Here is a 23,550-nt window from a genome sequence, read left to right as displayed (position 1 = left end):
AAAGATCTAGAATTGCAGATGCCCTTTTATTGTCAACCTCCTGGTTATTTGATAACCCCATGTGCCCTTTTCTTTAATAATAATTTACAACCAGCATTGTCCCACATGTGCACAAAACCATGCATGAGCTTTGGGTCAAGTTGACTTGTATTGCCAAATCCAAACCATTGACCACTGAACACACAATTGCCTGTCCATTTGCTTGTCCATGCAGAATTGTGTGTAGACATGAACACTAGAGGGTGCTGTTTAGTTTTGAGTTTATTGGATAGACGCTTCACCCTCTTAGTTTTCAGTTCGCCTTTACGTGCCCTTATTATTATGAGACATCCATGCCTCATGCATAGGTTTGGGGCAATTTCAGAGGCTTGTATACTTGTGTGTGCAGTGGTGTAGCATATAAACTATAACTGCCACACATTGTTGACATCAGCTGGCTAGAAAGCACAGCCAGTTCAGGGACTAAGCTGGAGACTTTCCTGTGCAGTCTGCTCAGTATGACAGCACTGAGCACAGACATTGTGTTGATCCCACAGACTGAACTCTTGTGCTCTGCTAAACTATTCAAGTCTGATGTGCCAAAGCTCTATGAACAACCATGAATACAACTAAAGGTTGTACTACATCCTGAACGGCATGACTGGAAGCTGCATTGTAGTCTGCAGCTTTTGTGCACCTTCATTTTTCAAAGAACCCGACAAACTTTGCATGTTTTTGTCAGTGTGGACCTGGCAAACAGTCCTATTGCGACCTTTTGGATCTGCTCCATGAAAGCTGATTTTAGAGAACTGGCTATTTCTATTGGAAGGGACATGAAGTAACAACACAGAGATCCTTGGCAACAAGCTTAAGAAGCACGTCCATGATAGAAAACAGGTATACACACATGCGATGACTGTTGGTCTGTGATTAAATTTGGATAGAGCATGTTTCTTCACACCACAGATGAATACCCTCCCTGTCTGTATATAACACCACTGACATAAATATTTAGCAGCTCATCACATGGACATAATAAGATCTTTGCCCATTCACCCTGTAGGCCTGAGATCGCCTTGCAAGCCTGTGATGAGATGTAAATATAAAAATTTGACTTTTGATGATGATGGTGATTCAAATATAATGGTTTGTTGTAATATCCTGTGTGTTTCACATCCAGCTGTTCCATTTCCTCATGTGCAGACATCCTCACTTATCTCTGTTTACTTTGCTACCACAGTAACTCAATCCTGTTTTTATCCTGTTTTCATCCATGTGTTAAATAAGGCCAGCCAGTGTGAGCACAGGGCAAGATTACTCTCATCAAGTATCAGTGCTGTTTTTACTGCTGTAATCACGCTACAGCCTGTGGCAGACGGAGAGAGAGAGAGAGAGCAATGAGGGAGATGATGGGAGCCAGTGAGAATATGAGCTGGAGAAAGGAAAGGAGAGAAAACCACAGTGGAGAAAATGGGAGTCGGTAAATGGAAATATAAGAGCAGGACGGAGATTGAGAGAGAGAGAGAGAGGGAAAAGGAGAGAAAAGTTGAAGGGAAGACAGAGATTGATAGAGTCAGACAGATACTGAGAAAGCATTCAGAGTCACATGTAAGTCTGCTGCGGTGTTGCCAAAGAGAGGCCCTATTTTTAGGGCAGGAATGTACACAGAGGCCTCGTGGAAAGAGACCATAACAACAAACAGCACACCACACGCTCCTACAAAGAGACGGCCCCCTTTGGAACACGGCAGTCACACAGCATCCACACGAGAGACAAGAAGAAGAACAGGAAAATGTCAAGCCGTCTCATTTGCTGCTGAGATTTTGCTTCCACCACAGAATAGGACACCGAGAAAACATATAAAAAGAGAGAAGAGGAAAAAGGTAAGAGACGTTCTGTACAGCGCAACTTTGCACAAAGGGCTTCCAGGGTTGTTTTGTCTGATGCCTGATATTGGTGTGACTTTGAAATAATTTGACATCGCTGTGGGGGAAAAAAATCACTTATTGATTATACTTAAGCTTTATCTGTTTTTGCTTCACAGCTATATTTTGTATCCTGTCCAGTCATCTGAAAAAATGCATTCTTTGTAGTATTCTATGTTCATTCATTCATTCATTTATGGCAACAGATTGGTATAATCATATTTATGCCATGCCATGTGTTTAAAATGTAGTCTTCCCAAGGCTTGCAGTTGCGTTTGTCCTGTTTGAATAAAGCAACGCCACCAGCAACAACAACAACAACAAAAGCAGTTGTTTGAGGCTCGACATGAAACACCACCACACACCAGAAGCATCATGATAACAGAAAATAGTTATGCAGGTGTTTCTGCTGTGATCCGCTTAGGCTGTGGGAAGTCATCATGTGTTCAAAGCGATCTGACAGACACGGGCCCTGCTTATGAAATGTCTAAGGGTAAGGGCGAGAACCTGGCTGGTATGCCAGAAGTTTCATTTGTATGCCTGAGTTTATGGTAAAATTTATGGCCAAGCATCCCCTGTACTGAAACGAATTCCAGCAGCCTGACTGTGTGGCTATAAAAGGCATTTGAATTTATTTGGGCATTTGACTTCGCTAATATCCCCAGATTAGTATTCTTATTCTTAGTCTACACAGAAACATTCTTCTTCCTTATTCCTCAGTGAGTCAAAGTAATATTTTATGCTCATACTCATGGTCCTTACCGTTGATCCTAATCAGTATGAGTAAAGATTATTCTAAGATGCTTTCTGTGGGCTTTGGCCTTGCATCGATAACAGCTTGTTTACCGAAATTGTTTTAATGCCGCTCACATCTTTAGTCGTCGGTATACAAAGGATTTAAGATAATCTTAACTCTGAGATATGTTTGGGAAACTGCTTCTTGGTATTCTTGCTCTAAAATGCACTGCTGCTGCAACTGTTCAAGGGCACATGATTTCATGGCTGCCGTCCGTACACAAAGTGTCTGCTAGTCAATGGCAAAGTCCTCAAATGGCAGCTGACATCTTACCTTTCTTATAAGTGCAAAATCAAAATTAAAAAGTCTTGGATTAGAAATTGTGTGGTATAGGTGAATGCTACGACAGTTCGATGGAAATTGTCCCATCTTAAAAATCTATGGAGATGAGAAATACTGCTATTCTTCTTACATATATATATATATATATATATATATATATATACACACACATATATATACCACTGACTACAAGAAAGCCTGAGTATGTTCTGAAAATATGAGAAACTTGTCAACAGTGACCATAACGTCCCCCACAACTGATACAAATTGCTCTGGGTGTAATTTTTTTTTTTTAGAGTGTGTGATTTATGGGGTCTGAGACATTGCTGCTTGAAGCCTGGGGACTTTTTGGCCTGCTGTTAGTGCTGTGGTGGGCCAGACAGTTTCCATTCACCATTTCCTCAAGTTTTGTCCAAAACAGCCCACTGGAGCCTCAGAAATTACACGACTGATGGACGAATGTGTGGACTAACGCACAGAACCCAATCCAGGGTCCCTTCTCTGATCTTTGATTGTGGGGAACAAACACAAATTACAACTGTCAGTGATACATTTATGCAGCGGACTTTAAAAATCACGCATGACAATAACAGGATTTCATCTCCTTTTTCAGCATGGACCAACCAGCAGTCGAGGTCTTCCACTACAAGGACAAGGAGCAGTCCTCTAACTTACTCCTGCAGCTCAACAGACTGAGACAGGAGAATGTCCTGACTGATGTGTTCCTGTGCTCGGACAACACGGAGATCCCATGCCACCGTAATGTCCTGGTCTCCAGCAGCCCCTACTTCAGAGCCATGTTCTGCAACAACTTCATAGAGAGACAACAGACAAAGATTGACTTGAAGGGCGTCACATCGACCATTCTGAGCAGCATCATTGACTATGTTTACACGGGACTCATTAGTATCAGCATGGAGATCGTGCTGCCTTTGATGCAGGCAGCATCCATGTTGCAATTTGGTCGCATTTTCGAGGCCTGTTCACATTTCCTTCAGGAGCAGCTGAGCCCAGACAACTGTTTGAGCATGATAAGACTCTCTGAGATCCTGCACTGTAACAGTTTGAGAGCCAAGGCCAAGGAGATGGCCATGAAGAGCTTCTCCGATGTGTCAGCATCTGAGGATCTGTGTGAGCTTTCTTTACCAGAGCTCATGGGATATCTTGAAGACGATAGCCTCTGTGCGGAGGAAGAGCAAGTCTTTGAGACACTTGTTGCTTGGATCCACCACGACCCTCTATCAAGGCGCGGCACCATAGGTGACCTTTTCAAGAAAGTTCGTCTGCGCTACATCCACCCCACCTTCCTCTTCCAGTTCATCGCCAATGACCCTCTGATCCAGTCCTCCACCCTATGCACTGAGCTCATTGACTCTGTCCGACGCCTCATGTTCTCTGTCAGCACAAAATGCATTGGCGACACAGCAGCTGACTTCAAACCTCTTTGGGTTGCACCGAGGCGCTACACCTACAATGACATGTTGGTGGTTCTGGGTGGGAGGAAAAACAATGAGCAGACTTCGCGGGAGGCCTTACTCTTTGATGAGAAGAGACAGAAGTGGCAGTGGCTAGCCAAGCTGCCCATCCGTCTGTACAAAGCCTCTTATGTCTGCCTCCACAGTGTCCTCTATGTTCTCGGAGGCCTGGCCACAAGCACCAACCGGGTCAACCGGACTGTCTACACCCTCTCTCTCAAGACCAACCAGTGGAGGACGGCAGAGCCCATGCTGGAACCACGTTTCGCCCACCAGAGTGTCTCCTACCTTCACTTTATCTTTGTCTTAGGTGGCCTTGGGCCTGACAGGCGGGTCTGTGGCAGTGTGGAGAGGTGAGATGGAATTCTAGGAATTTTTGTTGATTTGTTTTTTATCCCCGAATAGGAAAATTTGTTAGCTACAGTGCTGATAAATATAAAAAATGCAGGGAAGCAGTAAACAAAAAAACCCAGCACTGAATGTACAAAATATTCAGGACACTAGCTCTTTTCATCAAGGTGAAAAGAGCTAGTGTGAATTCAGCTATTGATTTGTGTCATTGAATTGATACCATTCATAACTTACTCTTGACTTGAGGCAGATGGCTGCCCACCCAGAACCGGGTTCTGCTCAAGGTTTTTCTTTGTTAAAAAGGTTTTTTTCCTTTCTACTGTTGCTGTATGTACTCATGGGGGAGTTTTTGATTCATGAGATGAGACAAAATCTGTTGGGTCCCTTGAGATAATTTTTGTTATGATTTGACACTATACAAATACAATTGAACTGAATTGAACTGATTAAGGGAGGAAATGTAGATAAAAAGAAGCAAACAGCTCACACCAAGAGTTTGAACCTTTTAGATAACTGAAATGAGCATGGCATAAATAGGGCTGCAGCTCAGTTTCCATTGTATTTTGTACATTCAGTGTAGGAAATTCATCTATTTGAGAACATTTAACATTTTTAATACACCTAACTTAACACCACTAACAGGTACAACAGTATGTTCAACCAATGGGAGTCTATGGCACCCATGCCTGAGGCTGTGCTGCATCCAGCAGTGGCTGCTACTGACCAGAGGATCTACATGTTTGGAGGAGAAGATGCCATGCAGAACCCGGTCAGAATAATACAGGTAAAATACAATGTCCTGCTCATCTTTCATCCATGCATTCATTTAAACTCTGCTTTATCCGTTCATCAATCTACTCACTCACTCGCTTTCATTTGACCTGTTTCCTCTCTCCATCTCTCTCTCTTTTCTAGGTATATCACATTGCCAGGAACCTGTGGTCTAAGATGGAGAACAGGACGGTGAAGAACGTATCTGCACCAGCTGCAGTCCTTGACAACAAAATCTACATTATTGGAGGTAGTTATAGTTAGTTAAAACTAATAAAACTGAAGTGAACCATTGCAATTGTATGATTCATTGTACAACAGAAGAATTCATAGGTGCAAGGCATCTAGACTGCATGTTCATATGTGCAGAGTGATTTAAACATATTCTTGCATTCATGCAACAGCTTGAAAGAAAAAAGGCTTTGCATCAGTGTGTTGTACATTGTATAGCCAGCCAACTGACTGTTTAACATGATTTAATAACCGTTTTGTTAAATGGGTTCAGGTTTCAGTTAAGGTGTACCAAAAACCACCAATGTCAACACAAACAGTCGATAATTTTGAAAAAAAGAACCATATTCAAGCATATTCTCTTTCCTTTAATTTGGTAGTTTTGGCCGTAGATGAAATAAAACTCTGGTGTTTCATTACTGCTCTCAGCTCCTTGAGCCACACGTGGCCAGCCCTCTCATAGTTGTCGGTGGTCTCGTTTCTTCTTTCCCTGTTACAGGATACACCAGGAGAATGATTGCATATGACACCAAGGCCAACCGGTTCATCAAGTGTGCCAACCTAAAGGAGAGGAGGATGCACCATTCTGCCACCGTTCTCAACAACAAGCTATACATCACCGGAGGGCGTTACGTCAACGGCCATGATGTCATCGAGGACTCGGACAGTTTTGAGAGCTATGACCCAAAGACAGACACTTGGACATCCAAAGGAACTTTGCCATACAAACTGTTTGACCACGGCTCCTTGACTCTGACATGTGTCTCACAGAACATGGGCAAAATCTGAGCTGACTAGCACCTCAAATGAAGACCTTGAATCTTTGTTTTGACAAAATGACATTTTATGGTCTGAAAATGGAGCAGAGGATGTGTTAACTGTAGATAGAAAGATTATTCCCACTTAGGGTTAGTGATGGCTCTGCTTCCATGCCCCTGACAAATCAAGTACACCTCAGCTAAGTCACATGCTCATATAAAGGTGTGATGCTTCAAACAGTGATACTTGAGTTATTTTAATACCTTCACAGAAACTGCACTTTCCTGTTTTTGGTTTTGATATTGATTTTGTTTACACTGGAACTCATGAAAACAAGTGACCCTGCCGCACGATACCAAACACATTCTACACCTGTCTGCCTTCACAATGGATGAACGTCCTATTCTCAGGCTAAAAATAGGATGATCCTCCATTGTGAAGTGAAATTTTAGCCTGCTCTAAATCATGAGATTTCACTTGTCAAGTTTAAATTCCAGGGCTGTGTGTTGTTTGGTCTGAGTCAAAGCTATGCTCAGCTGTTTAGATACAGATCTGAACCTGTTGCTCTTGCTAATGAACTTGTAGGTCACTGAGTTGGTACTCTGTAAGCACAATGATGGTGAGATTGCAGCCTTTTTTCATGCAGCTGTAAAAACATACTGCTGACATGATCAAAACATGCTTCTTAGTTGAAATAATTAACTAAAAATAGACAATGCATGTGAGTGGCATTGCTAATATACTATAATTGTGTTTGACAGCATGATTCAATGGTTATTATGGGGGAGGGGGGCAATCAAAACATTCCTTTATTTTGCTGTATGATGCTGATGGGATTATTTCAAACACTGATCACTTATTTCATGAATATACTAGAAAATTTGTGTGCAGTTGACGGTTTATGCCTTCATCTGAAGGGTGATTTATTTAATACATGAATGCTTTGTTACATGAAGCTAATGGTGTGTGTGGCTGTCCCACATTATGAGCTGTGTATGCATATTTGCTGTTGCAACAGATTTACACAACAGTCTTTTGTATTTGATGTAAAATTGGTTTATACATTTGTAAAATTTTGTTTACTGACCTGTTTGTACAGCTGTGTCTAGCTTGCATTTTCAGTATTGCTGTCAAGCTATTTTTTTTAACATTATTAATAAAAAGGTCAAACCATCTATCTATCTATCTATCTGTCTTTGTGCGGTCTAAAGGTGCTTGCTCAGTTGAAAGCATGCAATCTGAGCAGCACATGTTTCCTGCGTGTCTATATGTCCTCAGTCACGTTCCTGGCCACACATGGGCTCTACATGCCCAGACAGCTTCCTGGGCTCTGCACAGGCAGGGAGGCACAGGGGATATCACATAATGGGTATCATTTTACAGAGAACGGCGAAAATCCAGCAGTAACATGTCGAAACAGCTTGTCCTTGTTGCTTTGCTCCACCTGTTGCACATCCAAGTCATCAGCGCAAGTGAAAGAGGATCCGTGAGTGGTCCAAAAGCATTTCAGCGAGCTGAGGTTTTGTTTTCTTGTTAATTTCTTGCTCGTTTAGAAAACACACAGTGGAGACAAACAGGGAAAATGGGAGACAGAGAAACAGCATCACATGACACTGACTGTGAGCCAGAATTACTCACCCTGCAGCCAGCAGGTGGCACATCCCCTTCCCAACCTGCCAGCAGGACAGCGTCCCGAACGTCCCATCAGTGATTTTGTCAAGCAGTATGCATGGAAAACAACCGAATGTTGAGGATTTCTCTGAAAATGAGAAATATTATTGATAAAAAGAGATGCTTATCACTGTGCAAAGGCGATCATTCTCCTTTAAATCTTGACAGGATAAGCAACATTTGAATTTATTACATAATTTCACTCCTCGATGGCTTTCAGAGAACAATGTCTGCTATTTAACGCAGAGTAAACATAATGTGATCAGAGGATATTGCATGTGACCCCTCCTGCATTACTTTGAAACCCAAAGGTCACTGGGCCAAACGTTGTTCCAACTGCTTACTGCCAGCAAATGGAGTCTAGGGGACAGTGGGTGGAGTGGGGGAAAAAAAGGTGGGGGACTGGAAAAACTATAGGTGATCTGATGTTATTTTGAGAAACAAACAAGAGGGCAAATGTTACACCACGTGAAGCATGTGGCCCAGTGTGTTGCTGTGCTGGTTGGTAGACTAGAGGGAGGGAGAGAGAGAGAGAGAGAGGGAGAGAGAGAGAGAGAGAGCGAGAGAGAGAGAGAGAGAGAGAGAGAGAGAGAGAGAGAGAGAGAGAGAGAGAGAGAGAGAGAGAGAGAGAGAGAGAGAGAGAGAGAGAGTACAAATTGATGACCAGGGTTTCACAACAGAGAATCTGAGCGAGTGATGAAACTCATCCACGAGGAACAGCAACAGGTGTGTGTGTCTGTGAGCTAGTGTGTGTGTGTGTGTGTGTGTGTGTGATTATGGATTTTTGAGGGTCAAGCAGGACTGAGCAGCTGTCTCGTCTGACCATAACATCATCACAACAAAAACAGGGATGGAGAAAGGAGAGAGAGAGAGAGAGAGAGAGAGAGAGAGAGAGAGAGAGAGAGAGAGAGAGAGAGAGAGAAAGAGAGAGAGAGAGGGAGGGAGAGAGAGAGAGAGAGGGAGGGAGAGAGAGAGAGGGAGGGAGAGAGTCAAAAACAACCCTTCAAATGTCTTCTGTTAAGTTTCTTAGTAATGTTTACACATGCCTAAATCTAAATCTCTGTGTTGTTTACATTTTTCCTATTCAAAACATGATCACACACTCCAACTAGGAACTTCCTCTTTGTCATTAGTCACTGTTCATGCATCAAACACAACTCTTGGCAGAAGTAGGAAAAGTCACTTTGGGTAACAATATGCTTTTTGTGTTTGTTTGCTTTTTTCACCTAGAAATACATTTGTCATCACTCAGCACTAAAGCAACTCAAAATATTATGAACGCTTATCTTTTTTCATTATGAATTACATCAAATACAACAACTAAGACTTCAGTGTTTACATTCAGCGTGCATCATCTTGATGAGATTCACCCGAAGCTGAGAGAGAGAGAGCCTCCTCACCGTCCCTGCTGCCTCTCACTAAACACAGTACCTCTGATGCCATGTGAGCCGTGACTCATTAAAGAATTGAACATAAACTGTTTTGAGCTTGAGGTCATCGCCGCCCACTCAGTCAGTCCGTCAGTTGCCAACTGACCAAGCACTTGTTGGGACTTTCCAAGTCATGTTTTAGTCTGGCCTACTCTGGAAATAGACTTAAACAGACTCCAGGGAACCACAGCATCTTACACACTGCCATCTAATCCTGCCGTTCACACACCAATTAACTCTCAGTCGGGAAGATGCAGCATCTGAGGAAGTTCCGCTTTTTAGATGCTTGCCGCCCTGCTGCTGCTGTCCATCCGCTCGGGGAATAATTGGGAAGATCTTGCAGTATTTCCTCATTGTGCACTTCATCATCATTGTTACCGTCTGTTAATGACGAATCCAAGGCCCAGTTCCTCCCCTCCAGGCAGCTAGATTTTTTCCCAAGACTTAACCAGTCTTGGGAAAATTTTCCACATTTTGGGTGTTAATTTTGGCTAAATGGTTAAGGTTAGTGTTAGGTTAATGTTTGGATTAAAGTTATGGTGAGGCATAAACTGGTTAGGGCTAACATTAGAGAAAGGTAAGAGAATTAATGTAAGTCAATTATTTCATCCCTTCGCTATCCTTGGAAAAAAAAAATTCCCTCCAGGCACAGAGGTGCCACCCCCACCCCACTCTAACAAGCTTGCACACCTCCTAAAATTACATTTGTGTTTTTTGCCTGTCCGTCCACATGGGGAACTGTTTGGAAAATCTGCTTGACTGATGCAGAACAGTTGCAGGTAAAGTGATATCTGTAACTGCTGCCTCTGTACATAATAACCAATGCGCTATATCATCATGAATACATTGGCATTCTCTGACGTGCAGCGTGTGAAATACCTTTGACCTTTTGCTCACATTAGAGCTGACCATTACATCCCCTGACATGAGGCAGCAAACGCACCTGTTGGGACTCCAGTGGTATGGGAGCAGTCAGAGGTGGTGTAATTGTGATGTTCAGTTAATTAAATTCGACCTAGTTGTTGCATAATTTGAATGTTGCCCCAATTAAAATAGATCTAAATAGATCATTTTGAGAAAACAATATTGCTTATGACCTTGCTTCTACATTCAAATACTCTTTTCATTATTATTCACTAAAAGGCACCAAATTAAATATACAAGATGGGTCAAAACACTTAATATCCTCCAGAAAAGAGACAGGAACTATCAGTGATGAGACTGTGGAAACACACTCAGAGGTTGCATCCCAGTGGGAGCAAGAAAGGCCTGTTGGTTTGTGGAAGAAGTGCACACTTGTTGCTCGTGTGTGTGTGTGTGTGTGTGTACACCGTGTGCTGACATATTTTTCAGAGTACAACGTGTCATGAATTATGGTGATCGAGGAATTTCCTCTGTCTTCCTTCCTCATGCTGTAGATCAACAGACAGACCTGTAGGAGTGCATCACTCACATGCACAGCTCTGCACACACACACCACTGCAGTTTCCTGAGACTGAATAAATATCCACACAGAGGATTAATGTTTCTCATGCTGCAGATACACACAGTTCCCAGGAAGTGAACTTCAGCCCTTTAAGGCAGGGATCAGTGATTAGACACGAGTGTGTTTCTGGTGAAAGACAACTGAAGTACTTCCTTGTTGTGCATTTCGTTATCAGCTTTACTGTCTGTTAATGACGAATCCAATACACAATTCTTTCCCTTCAGAAAGTCTTTTTTTTTTTTTCCAAGGATGACGGTCATTTTTTTCCCAAGGATGACGGTCATTTTTCAACATTTTGAGTCGAGTGGTCATTTTAGCTTATTGGTTAAAGTCAGGCGTAAGTTGGTTACGGCTAACACAAAGAAAAGGCTGTAGAGAATGATTGCACATCAATTTAGTCATACCTTTGCCATTCTAGGAAAAAAAAAATCACATCCAGGCACAAAGGCCCCCCCTCCACAGAAACTGAATTCGATTTCTTTGGTCACCCCACTCTAACAAGCCACCACAGTTCCCGTAATTACATCCGTGTTGGTTTCAATGGAGACGTTTTATTGGTAGCCAACAGATGCGGTGTTTGGAGTCTGAATGGGTTTTGTTGGCCTTTTAAAAAGCAGATGGATGTGAGAAAGGCACTCTTCACCATAAACAAAGAGGATTATACTTTGAACTTATTTGAACTTGTTTGCTTGACGAGTTTCCCAAAATCCTCCTGGGCTGTGCGTCTATAAGTGTCGACACATGTCGTGTTTAATTGAGCTGATAAGAGCTGACCCAGTGGCCTCAGCAGACCCAGGTCCACTACATCTTTTCTCACAAATGTGGTCCAAAAGAAACATAATATATAAGCTCTATGCATATAACACCTTTAAAAACCCAGCAAAAACAGAGCAAAGCAGAATAATCAGAAAGCAAAATGACAACAGAGAGAGCACTACAATATGAAGGCAAAATCAAGATAAGGTAAAAACAAGGAAACAAAAGATGCAAAATACAGCAGAGAGGACAACAGGATGTTGAAAGATAAAGACAGTAAAAGAGATAAAAAGGCAGTAGGAAAAAAATCTATGTATGATAAAATACAATCAAACAAAATAAACAAATTAATACACCAGCTACAAAAAATAAAAGTAATAATAAACTGAAAAACAAAAATACCGCTGTCTCATCTTCATGGATAATTTTTTATAGAAACAATATTGGCCCTCCACCCCAGATAAACCAAGAGTAAATAAATACATGCACAAAGCAACCCAACACTCTGGTGAAATCCTGAGGACAAGATTATCTATTTATAATACCAAGAGTGACTAAGAATCAGGGGATTCACAGGCCCAGTGCTGGAATGAAAACTGCACTACACTGCTCTCATTTCAGTGAGACACAGAGCGGGTCCAGTGGTTTCCTAAGTGGGGTCTGGGGGCCCTTTCAGCCACGGGATGGGGGGAAAATAAGGAGTGCATGAGGCTGATCGTGTACTCCTCGCTTCAGAGCTGTATCCTCCCCTCTCACGGTGAAGACAGTTACATAACCCTCCACCGACACCGAAAATGCTTCCACATGGGCTTTCTCGGTTCAAAACCTTATCAAAGCGGGGTCGGCGGTGTCGCGTGTCCATCCGGGGGGTCCTTGACATGAAAAGTTTGGGATCGCCTGCTCACGTCCCCAAGAAGTTTTGCAACGCTGAAGATGATAAACAAAGCCACGTGTTGCAGGGAAGTTTCCAAAGGGGGCGGGCCTCAAGTGTTTCCGGGTTCCGAGTTGGAGGATATAAGAAGAGCTGCGCAATGACAACAGTAGAGCCGAAACACAACCAAGACAAAGCAGTTTGAGCAAGGCACACACACCGGGAACCGAGCCAGGAGCACTCCTGCACTTTGATCAGGCCACCGACAGCTTGCACTCACTCCTGATTACTTTTTTTTGGTCCTTGTTTGAGTAGCAGCATCAAGTGAAGATGCCTTTTCTGGGACAGGATTGGAGGTCCCCTGGCCAGAGTTGGGTTAAAACCGAGGAGGGATGGAAAAAGACCACAGCAGACGACAAAAACAACAACGTGTCCGTGGAGAGGTTTGTCACCCACGGGGAGTGTGTGTAGTGTGTGTGTGGTGTGGTGCGCGGATGTGTTTTGGTTGTCTCCATCGTGCTGCTTTTGAAATTGCGCAACACTTGAATGCGCCATCACTTGTGAGCTGAGACAGAGACAGAGACAGAGACGGAGACAGAGACAGAGACAGAGAGAGACAGGGGGGGTTTGAGGAATGTCCGTGCAACATGTTGGAGTTCAAAGCTGAAGCGATTTGTGAGCAGGGACGCAGCGACAGGCCCGCACCTAAACTTTGTTTCCATCCTCCTGAAATCTTTGTCCGTGTCTTTGTTTTTCTGGGGCAGCGCTCCCTTTGCAGGCTAATCACTGAGCTATTAATAACCACACAACAAGTGACTGGATTAACAGACGTCTGCTGAGTCTGTCCACTTTCCAGAATGATTAGACAACACTGTCAGCGGGGCAGCAGCCTGCTCAGATCATCTGTACCTGGCCATGCACGTTACTGTCAGGCCTTTTTTTTTTTTTTTTTTTTTTTTTTTTTGCAAAGCACATGTAGAACAAAGGTAGAGCCAAGGAATGGAAAAGTTGGAAATCTGACACCCTCACTGTTTTCTGAGCACACATGAACCAGCTCACATAAGCCCCTCGCTCAGGCATCCACTTCTAATAAAATGCAGACGATTGGATCTGCATCCTAAAATGAAATGATCAGGTGATTTTTTTTTTCTTTTAGTGATGACAGGAAAACATTCCTCATTATGTTATTCCAGATACTGCAAAGCCGAGGAGGAGGAGGAGTGTTTCAACAAGGAGAACCTGCTGCTCTCTCTCAACTACGACATGGCTGCCAAGAAGAGGAAAAAGGACCTCATGAACAACAACACCAAGGTCCCCTGTGAGTCACACTGAAAGGCCCCCAGAATTGGAATTATATATGTGTATATAAATAAACAATGGATAAGATTTTGTTGTTTCATATGTGGGGTTATAAAACATGAAATATTATCCTAAGTCATTTCTGGAGGATACATTATGTAACATTCATGAGGATAACTGCTCATAATAACATGGTTTATGAAGAATTTCAAATCATTTCACAGTCGGTGTGCATACATACATGTGTGCATGTGTGTGTGTGTGTGTGCAAATGTGTGCATATATCATATAACATCAGCTTCCTAATCAGGGCAGACACTAATAAAAAATGTTTTTTTTGCAGATTTCCACAGGGAGAAGTGGATTTACGTTCATAAAGGGAGCACCAAGGAGGTAACGAGCGAGCAATCCTAATTTAGTTTCATATCAACTTTTCATATCGTCATTGCTAATGTAAACATGCTGAGAAAACTCTACACCCCAGCCAAGGATTGGAATCTAATACCCTGATAATTAAATTCCCCCAGCGCCACGGATATTGTACGCTGGGAGAGGCCTTCAACCGCTTAGATTTCTGCAGCGCCATCAAGGACACAAGAAGATTTAATTACGTCGTCAGAGTGAGTCCTCGTCCTCTTTCTTTTCTCTTCCGTCCCCTTTTTGTTTGTCTGTCTCTCTGGGTGTTACATGCCATCTCAGTGGCAGATGTTTTGTCACTGGTCGAGGAGGGGTTAAGGTTCACGCTGAGGGTGTGTAGGCTTCTGCCAGGCTCTTATCAATGCTCTCCAGACAAGGGGCTCTCAATGGAGATGATATTGACCCAGGGAGTGTGTGTGTGTGTGTGTGCACGTTTGTGTGTGGGGGGTGGAGGAGGACTGTGTGTGTTTGTGCTTTTTGGGTAGTTTCACTCTCATTTCTCCAATGATATACAGAATTCACAACGTTTGGAGCTGAATTGAATCGCACAGTAAATATTAAAGTCATGACACACTCTAATCTGCATACTTTGCTGTCATTCCTGCTGTTTGGCATCCCCGCTCAGTCAAATATTGACGAGCATGGGATGCAAAATGGCTGCTGTAACGTGGCCACCTGAGCGGGTCGATGTGACATATCTCCAAGGTTATGAGAGGAAAGCGGTGGCATTGCATTATGGGATGTCATCGCAGAACATATATATTTAGTCCCATTGGGAATCCCCGCCGTTCCGCCGCGCTGAGCCGAAAGACCTATCCATCAACGCTTCCACATGTGGTCCCATGTGAGTTGAGGCTCCGCTGCAGACACAGAGACACCCATGCGGCCTTGGCAGGGAAAGGGAAAGGTCACTGAGGGTGGGGGGCTACGGGGAGGAAGGGGAGGGAGGGGACGGGGGGGTCAGCCATAGGCCAACCAGAGTCCTGTGCTGTTTTCTGTTCTCCTGCGCCGCGACGGTGAAGGGGGCTGACAGCTGTGCAGTGAGGTGCGACTGCCCGGCAGGGGTTTATGAAACCAGACCTGGGAGTCAGGCGACCACCCCCCCCCCCCCAGAGGCCCAGACCCCCTCCTTCTCTGTCTTCTGTCTTCTGTTTCTCACTCTCTTCTTCCCTAAGCTGCTCTTCTCTTTTTTTCCTCTCTGTCTTCTTTTTGCACTGCGCTCCCTTTCTCTTTCCGCCCGCTCTGGACAGTCGCACTCATATTGTAAACTGCTATTCTCCGCTGAAGTCCCGGTCAGGTGGAGACGGACGGATTGCCTTTCCATTTTGGCAGCCCAACACAGCTGCAGGGTATCGGTGTTTATAACTATTTTGTTGCCTTTTGTCTATTTTCAGAAACTCATAAAGGCCAGGGTAAACCCGGTGAATCTGATCTCATAGTGTATATTAATGTACCTGGAAAAAATCAGAATAGACATCCATTTCTGGGCTATTTCATCTCTTAGATGAATTATTCTTTTTGCACAAATGTGTTGCCACTGTTAAAAGTTTTGTGCTGACCTTTCAGTGCAGGCTCCAGCTTATGAGTGCAGTGTAGTGTGGTAAGCCCAAAGAACAATATGACTGTGTAACACTAGCGCCTGGTCTGGACACGGTGTCCTAGGTCACCACTCTTTACCGGTTGTGTCTGATGGCATTTGCCGGGTTCATTTAACTCGGTCTCAGTTACACAGATCAGATTCTCCCGCAGAGAGACAACAAGCTGCCCTCTCTGTGCTCGGACCACAGAAAAAGAGGTTATTTTCAGAATAAAAAACACACATTGGAGTTATCTCGGGTTTTTATCAGTGACATTACACAATAACAAGAAGATGTAGTACTTCTAATGCGGTTGTTGTGTCAGTGCAAAGGCAAGAGCTGCGAGCCAAGTTATGAAGTGCACTTTAGGTAACAGCGAGGGGCTAAAAGTAGACACAGAAACGCATATTGTTCTGCTCTGCTGCTCTACAAAGAGAGGAGCACTTCATGGGCTGTGAAAAGAAGGAGGGTATGGGATTAGGTTATAGGGATGGATGGAGCTGGAGAGAATGGAAAGGAACAAGGAGTGAAGACTTTTGAAATGAGTAAGGAGGTCAAGGAGGCAGAGGATGAGGGAGACGGGTTATTTTCTTGGGCTTTTAAAGTTGGGTAATTGAAACACACCAAAGCTCAGTATCTTTTTATCTGAGAGTTGGTTGAATGCTTGCCTCGGTGCAGATTTCCAGTAGTCGGTTTATATATTTTCCACTTACCAACTTCACCAGTTCACAAAGTTCAAAAAGGAAAGCACATGCAGTGCGTGCTCTCGGCTGCTGTGTATGTTCCAGATGTTAATTCTCATATCTGGGCTGAGAACACTGCTGTGTGTCTCTTTGGGTTTTAGCTCGTTCCACAGTTTGCCCACAAAGTAGCCCGCAGTGAGTTGATGTATTGATGTTGGGCTGATGACAAAGGTCACATGCTGTGGTTCAAGGATTGAGCAAGGGGGAGCTGAGTTTCTCCATGATGTCACAGCCTCTGTTGTTGCATGCCAGACATGCCACCCCGGGGCCCGCTGCTTGCCCACCGGCCAAGGGCCACAAACACACGCAGGCACGCAAGCGCACGGACAGTCAAATGATCGGAATAATTCGAATGTCACAAGGATCAGGAGTCAAATGATTTAAAACAGTGTGTTGATGCCGACGTTGCTGTTGACAACCTGAGAGCTTGTTTTCCAGCACCTTTCTAGTAGCTTCTTCCCTGAAGAGGCCGAACTCTGCCAAGAATGCTGTTATGTGTTCCTTGGATCCAGCCTCCGGCCTCTGTTGAGAATAATGACCCGGTGGAACGGCTCCAAATATGCCCTGTGCTTTTCTAGACAGCATTTATCGTTAGGAACGCGAGCGCCTTTTTAAGAATGCAGAATTACAAACGGCAAATAAATGAAGGAATGGAGCGGAGATTTTCAGAGGCCGACGGGGTGAAATTTATGTAACATTTCTTCTTCCCTTTCTCCTCTCTGCCCGTCTCTGTCTTTCTCCGCTCTAGCTGCTGGAGCTTATCGCCAAGTCCCAGCTCCCCTCGCTCAGCGGAGTGGCGCAGAAAAACTACATGAATATCCTGGAGAGAGTGGTACAGAAAGGTGAGGCCGGCCTCCTCTCTCTCTCTCCCGCTCCTTGCTGTCTAATGTTTCTCAGAATGTTATTTTTCCGTTGCCTGTTTTTCTTCGGTGCACATGAAACCCTCGCGCACACAAAGATACACAGACTCTTTCATGCCTTTGACTTCGACACGTTATTTTCTTTTCTTGTCAGTTCAAATACACGACGCGCAGTTCACTGACCACATTTCTGCAGCCCCGACTCAGATGTGGATTTTGTTCTCTCATAAGCGGCGCGGCGAGAGCGTTAGGAGACACAGACAATGGGGCTGTACTTAAGACAAGTAGAGCATAGCCGTGTAATGTCTTCCAAAATGGATAAAACCTTCCTGCTTCGTTGGCACATGTACTATAACAAATATGTTTGTTTGTACCAGCAGGTAAGGAAATGAGCCCTGACGACATCTAAAGACAGGCTGGGGAGTGGATTTAGTGATTTAATGGCACCATGAAAACACTGACAGTCACCAGAGCCCTCTGCAAGCGATAGTGTAAACCAAATGTTCCCTCCGCTAAACAGAGATTCAGGTTGTTTAGGTGCCGTTATGAAACGTATTGGACAAATATTATGAACGGCACAAGGCGAGAGCAAAGCAGCTCCAAAACATTTGGCTTAATAATACGCTTTTCAATGATTCATAATAAATATTTCACTCTTCAGCCTGTCTGCTACTAATCTTGTGTTGCCTGGGAATTTAGGCTTTGGCGAGAGCAAAAACAACAAAACCTAATCTTGAATTCGTGATTGTGTTGGTTTGAACTTTAAAGTAATCTGTTGGTGCCAGCCAGCAGGACCAATCAGTCCCAGCAAATTAATTACCTGAGTCAGTGACCTTTTGTCCTCATCATCACCTACTGGAAATGTAGCGCTGTTCTGATCTCCTCTGCCGCTTGTGGTTTGTCCACAGTCCTGGACGACCAGCAGAACGTTCGTCCCATCAAGGAGCTGCTGCAGACGCTCTACGTGTCCCTGTGCACCCTCGTCCAGGACATGGGCAAGTCCGTCCTGGTGGGGAACATCAACATGTGGGTTCACCGCATGGAGAACATCCTGCAGTGGCAGCAGCAGCTGGACAGCATCCAGATCAACAGGGTAGGAGTTTGCCCAGGATATTGTACAGGACCAGGGGCTCGATTCACAAAAGTGGTTTTTTTTTTTTTTGTTTTTTGTTTTAAGAACTACTTCGAGAAGATGGCCACAAGACTTTTTTTTAGGAAGTTCTTGAAGGCTTTTAAGTACAGCTCCTCATTTTACTATCTTAAAAATATCTCTCCACAAAGTATAAAAGTAGCATAGAAGTATAGAAAAGTAAGTGTTCATTAGATAAAGACCTATGAGGTGTAGCTGTCCAGTTTGCTCATAAGACATTTAGTTTAGTTACAATGTAAGAAATAAAATATAAGAGAAAATAAGAGGAACATTTTAGGTGAGGTGTGTGTGCATGGAGGGATTACAGATTATAACAGTGCACATGGAGCCACAGTAACTGGAGTTGAACTTATTGTATTTGTGACACTAGTTTTTGTGCGTCCCTCTTTCCTACAGCCCACCTCTAAAGGCATGACGCTGACCGAGCTGCCTGCCAGCCTGCAGCTGAACATCATGCAGCGTCTGTCGGACGGCAGGGACCTGGTCAGCCTGGGCCAGGTGTGTCCCACCCTGGGCGCCCTCACTGAGGACCGTCTGCTCTGGAAGAGACTCTGCCAGTACCACTTCACCGACAGACAGGTATGCACAGACAAACGGATGATTGAATACATACAGACAGCAGCAAGATGGACAAAGAGAGGCAGCAGATTCAGAGAAGGATGGACACACCTTCTTACTCTTATTCTGTCTCTTAACACAAACACGCCCACATGTCCATGCGCTCCTGGTTAACTGTCTTGCTCTTTGCCCGCAAGCTATCTCCAAGTCTCACTGATGTCAGGTGACCTACATGGCACATGCTTGAGACGGCTAAAAGAGTGCATGTCCTTAAATCACTCAATATTCAGGTCAAGAATCTGTGATAAACAAAACACGGCGCTGGAAAACAGGAGGCGGCATAGTGTGCATACCGACACCACGATAAAGCAGCACAGTGCTTGCAAATGAAAAGCAATCACTTGATAAAGTGGCGAGATGGTCATGTGCTTTGAGCTAAGTTATCCTGAAGCTTTCCTGTAAACTAGAGTCACTCAGGCTGTGATTATCTCAATCTGCCCGTTATCTGTCACTGTGACGATGTGGCTGTGCTATCCATTACATTCAGGGGGTTGGATAGGATCCTGCCACAGTTTGACTTGTGCCAATGTTTTACTGTATATTAAAAAATTTCAATTTCCATCCTTGAATCCGATAGTCATTTTAATACTTTGTAGAGCAAGCAAAATAACTGAGAAAGCGCACGTTAAAGTTGATATCTATGGATATTCTTTTCTCTTCTCTATCTAATGGTGTTGGAAAAATCTGACATCATGTCTGTCCTCTCTTGTCTCATCTGGTTCTCTCTGTTTTCCTCCTCCGCAGATCCGAAAGCGCCTGATGGTGTCAGATAAGGGCCACCTGGAGTGGAAGAAGATGTACTTCAAGCTGAGCCGCTGCTACCCTCACAGAGAGCAGTACAGCGACACCCTGCACTTCTGCACACACTGCCACATCCTCTTCTGGAAGGTACAGGAGCCTGCATGCTGAAAGGAACACCCCAACGTGTTGGGCAAAATACTCTTTTTATTACTTAGCCACACTGAGACAAGATGTTTCATGCCATTTTCACCTCTGTATGTCCAGTGGTTCGGTTCTCATGGGTAGCATTTTGTGTTAGCTTAGCATAAAGACTTGAAGTCTATGGGAGTTGTTAGCCTAGCTCCAGCAAAGTGAAAAAATAAACCTTAAGTATTTAACGACTTGTCTCAGTCTGGGTAAGTTAGGCGTGTTTTTCCCAAAACACTGGCGTGTTCCTTTAAGAGCTTCTCTCTCAAATGGCATCTGGATGAAGCTAATATGTAACAAGGACTTAGCTTTGCTTGGGATTAGAAAAAACACAGGGGAGAAAAAAAGCTCTTTAACACTGATCACTGTCTCTGCTTCTGCTCCCAGGACACAAACCATCCCTGCACCGCCAACAACCCCGAGAGCTGCACGATGTCCCTCTCTCCTCAAGACTTTATCAACCTGTTCAACTTCTAAGCAAACGCACACACACACACACACACACAGATACACACACACACACACACACACACACACACACACATATGGACACATATATATATGTATAAACACTCCCTACCCCAAACCCTGCCAGACAAACTGATTGTACATATTGTACATAGACATGTACTATGTTTTTGTTAATAGCACAATCAATTCTTGGATGTATATTTAGGCACGGTGTGAGTGTGGGTGGGGGGAGTCAGGCAGCGGGACAACTAAAGCAATAGAGTTTCTTTTCAAAAAAGCCCAGAGGCACTCTGGGAAATTTGCCGTTGAGAGCCAGTGAATGTGACGGAGGAAGAGGAGGACATGTAGCAGTAGGTGTGTGGACGGGAGGAGGAGGGACGTGGAGCGGGACAAAGGGAACATTCTCAGCTGTTGGAGAGGGTTTGGTCCTGGTTTAGCGTGAATTTGAAAACACACCGCTGGCCTTCACTGAGGGCAGCTGTAAAAGGCTTGAGTTGTTTTTTTTTTTGTTTTTTTTTTAAATCGCAGAATTTGATTTGATTTTTGGCTTTAAATCTTTTTTTAGTCTTTTCGACACGGGAAGTAGGAAAACCTTTCAAACTCTTGAGTTGTTTAACGTTTGAAATTGTGATTCATTTAATATCAAGGCGATTCTAGGCCTGTGCACATGCAGTGTGTTTGGGATCTGGAGAAAGTTTGCGATCTTGTTGTGTTTGTTTTGCCACTGGGACGGGGTGAGGGGAAACTGAGTTGCTCCGGCACAGTAAAAATGATGAACATGAGAAATGGAGTGGGTAAATTGATCACCAGAATTGTAATGTGATTCTCTGATATGTTAACATACCTGTCTTTTCTATTTTGCTTTGTTCTTTTACACTTTTATAAAACTTTGATATTACTGAAAAGTTTTTTTTTATTGATTGTGTGTGCTTATGTTTTTTTGTTGCGGCTGCTGAAGCTCCAACAGCATCTGAGTGCAGTATTACCAAAGATTGTAATCGAAATATGGCAATATAACAATAGTGTGCCTTATCATGAAACTTGAAAACGGTACAGCTTAATACTTGTTTGCGATTTCTTTCACAATCTGATGCTGTTTTATCCTAAACAAATGGCTCCTCCACAAGACAAGGTATTCAACAGCTAGGGCTTTCAAACCAAAGAGATACTGCTCAGCTGAAACTTTTTATTTCCTATGGCCGCCTGCATGATGCTTTTTTTTTTTTTTTTTTTTTTTTTTTTTTTTTTTATACCCAGACCATGTGTTTACTTATTTATTAGGTTTCTGGCAAGTGGCACACTTGCACTGTTGGGTATCAAAGGCATGGAAGTATTTGTAGAATGGTGCAATTTTCACGTAGACGTTCATTTGTTACTGCTTAGACGGTGACGAGGTGATGTACATGCTGTGCAATGCATTTTGTTCTATGTTCTGTTGAATAAATAAATAACTAGAAAGAAAACAACCCTTTTTGTCGGCACCTCTTATCATTTTTAAATCACATTCCTGAATTTTATTTGCTTGAACGCACTGAAAAATATGTTGTCTGTCGGAAAACTATTCAAATGTTTTCCTGGCCTGGGAAAGCACGAATGCTCCTCACTGGCCCTGAACTGGAGCTCCAGGGGATCTGGGCTGCCGCTCTGTCTGTTCACAGCAAAATGCTGCTCTCTGCTGGACAAAGGAGGAACTGCAAGATGGTATTTGTTAGAGGGCAGTGAAAAGCCCCTTGGCAAAGTACATGTTGGCATGGGTAAACATTGGGGGTGTCGAACCAAACTGTTCATACACACAACACACCCCACAAAGTTGTCAGCAGCGAGGGCTGGACGTCCCAGGGCCGCTGCCTGAGTTACCTCGCTGTCAGTGCTCATCATGCTCTGGACTGAGAGATGAAAGTGCACTGTGGCTCTCACACAGTGGGTGCCCAACACAACCACATACTTAGCTGATGAGTCAATGACAATACTGAAAGTACTTTTATGTTTGTTTTAAATAGTGTTTGTTGACTTTGAAAGAATAATTGATTGATTTCATATTTTTATATATAAAAAAAAAAAGAAAAATGCTACTTTTGCAAATAAGACAAATTACAGAGCACACTCCCATGTCTCCCTTTCCTTCTTCTGTAGCTATAGAATATGTAACATAGAGATATGAAGGTGAATCTACAACTATAGTTAAAGAAAAAAGTCCAGTTGTTTTCCTTTCCTACAGCCATTCCCACATCAGGTCATCCCTTACACTCCATCTTGTTAATCTAATGCTTCTGTCCTACTGCAGAATTGTATACATGCATGTAATGTCATGTAACATCTACCTACTTTAACTCACATATTCTATATTTGTCTTGCTTCACCAATAAAAAAAAAATGTACAAAACAAACTGAACCAAAAGCGCAACCCAAAAACCGCAATACAGACGTGAACCGTGGGTCTGTTGAACCCGGTAAACATCTGCTCACACTTAGCATCAGCGGATTAAACATTTCACAACAGACCCTCCAGGAAAGATGATTTTTTTTTTTTTTTTTTTTTTGGTTCTGGGAGTTTACTTCCCTGTGCTGATTTTTTTTTTTTTTTTTTTTTGAATATGTGACACTTTCCAAAGAAACCAAAACAAACTGAATTCTTAAAAGGAGAGTGGAACTGAATACAAATTGGCAGCTTTGGTTTGACGACGTTCTGTTGTATTCTCTGCTGT

General features: G+C 43.4%; 2 protein-coding genes and 1 long non-coding RNA gene across 5 annotated transcripts; 2 read left to right on the top strand and 1 right to left on the bottom strand.

Annotated features, from left to right (window-relative positions):
- The first annotated feature begins 1,574 nt into the window (after nucleotides 1-1,574).
- klhl38b (kelch-like family member 38b) lies at nucleotides 1,575-7,568 on the top strand. The gene is made up of 5 exons (XM_030071681.1): nucleotides 1,575-1,862; nucleotides 3,596-4,810; nucleotides 5,451-5,592; nucleotides 5,724-5,829; nucleotides 6,310-7,568. The coding sequence occupies exons 2-5, from the start codon at nucleotides 3,597-3,599 to the stop codon at nucleotides 6,597-6,599; spliced, it is 1,752 nt and encodes a 583-aa protein (XP_029927541.1). The 5' UTR covers nucleotides 1,575-1,862; nucleotide 3,596; the 3' UTR covers nucleotides 6,600-7,568.
- Nucleotides 6,197-12,894, bottom strand: LOC115373343 (uncharacterized). The gene is made up of 3 exons (XR_003929527.1): nucleotides 12,739-12,894; nucleotides 8,208-8,328; nucleotides 6,197-6,300 (listed from the first exon to the last, which is right to left on the bottom strand). It is a non-coding gene; the product is annotated as an uncharacterized LOC115373343 (long non-coding RNA).
- A 52-nt stretch (nucleotides 12,895-12,946) lies between these two features.
- On the top strand, nucleotides 12,947-22,311 carry fbxo32 (F-box protein 32). Of its 3 annotated transcripts, none has more exons than XM_030071684.1 (10): nucleotides 12,947-13,226; nucleotides 13,977-14,101; nucleotides 14,426-14,475; nucleotides 14,610-14,702; nucleotides 17,568-17,661; nucleotides 18,588-18,772; nucleotides 19,226-19,408; nucleotides 20,192-20,335; nucleotides 20,762-20,855; nucleotides 20,896-22,311. In XM_030071684.1, exons 1-9 carry the CDS (start codon nucleotides 13,114-13,116, stop codon nucleotides 20,849-20,851), a joined length of 1,077 nt encoding a protein of 358 aa, XP_029927544.1. In that variant the 5' UTR covers nucleotides 12,947-13,113; the 3' UTR covers nucleotides 20,852-20,855; nucleotides 20,896-22,311. The 3 variants fall into 3 exon arrangements, with proteins under 3 accessions (XP_029927544.1, XP_029927543.1, XP_029927542.1); XM_030071683.1 differs by having other exon boundaries at nucleotides 20,762-20,883; nucleotides 20,928-22,311; XM_030071682.1 differs by having other exon boundaries at nucleotides 20,762-22,311.
- The last annotated feature ends 1,239 nt before the right edge of the window (nucleotides 22,312-23,550 follow it).

The sequence above is a fragment of the Myripristis murdjan genome, chromosome 16 (assembly GCF_902150065.1).
Source record: "Myripristis murdjan chromosome 16, fMyrMur1.1, whole genome shotgun sequence".
NCBI lineage: Eukaryota > Metazoa > Chordata > Actinopteri > Holocentriformes > Holocentridae > Myripristis > Myripristis murdjan.
The sequence above is the reverse complement of the archived record's forward strand: the minus strand, read 5'-3'. Positions and strand labels throughout refer to the sequence as shown.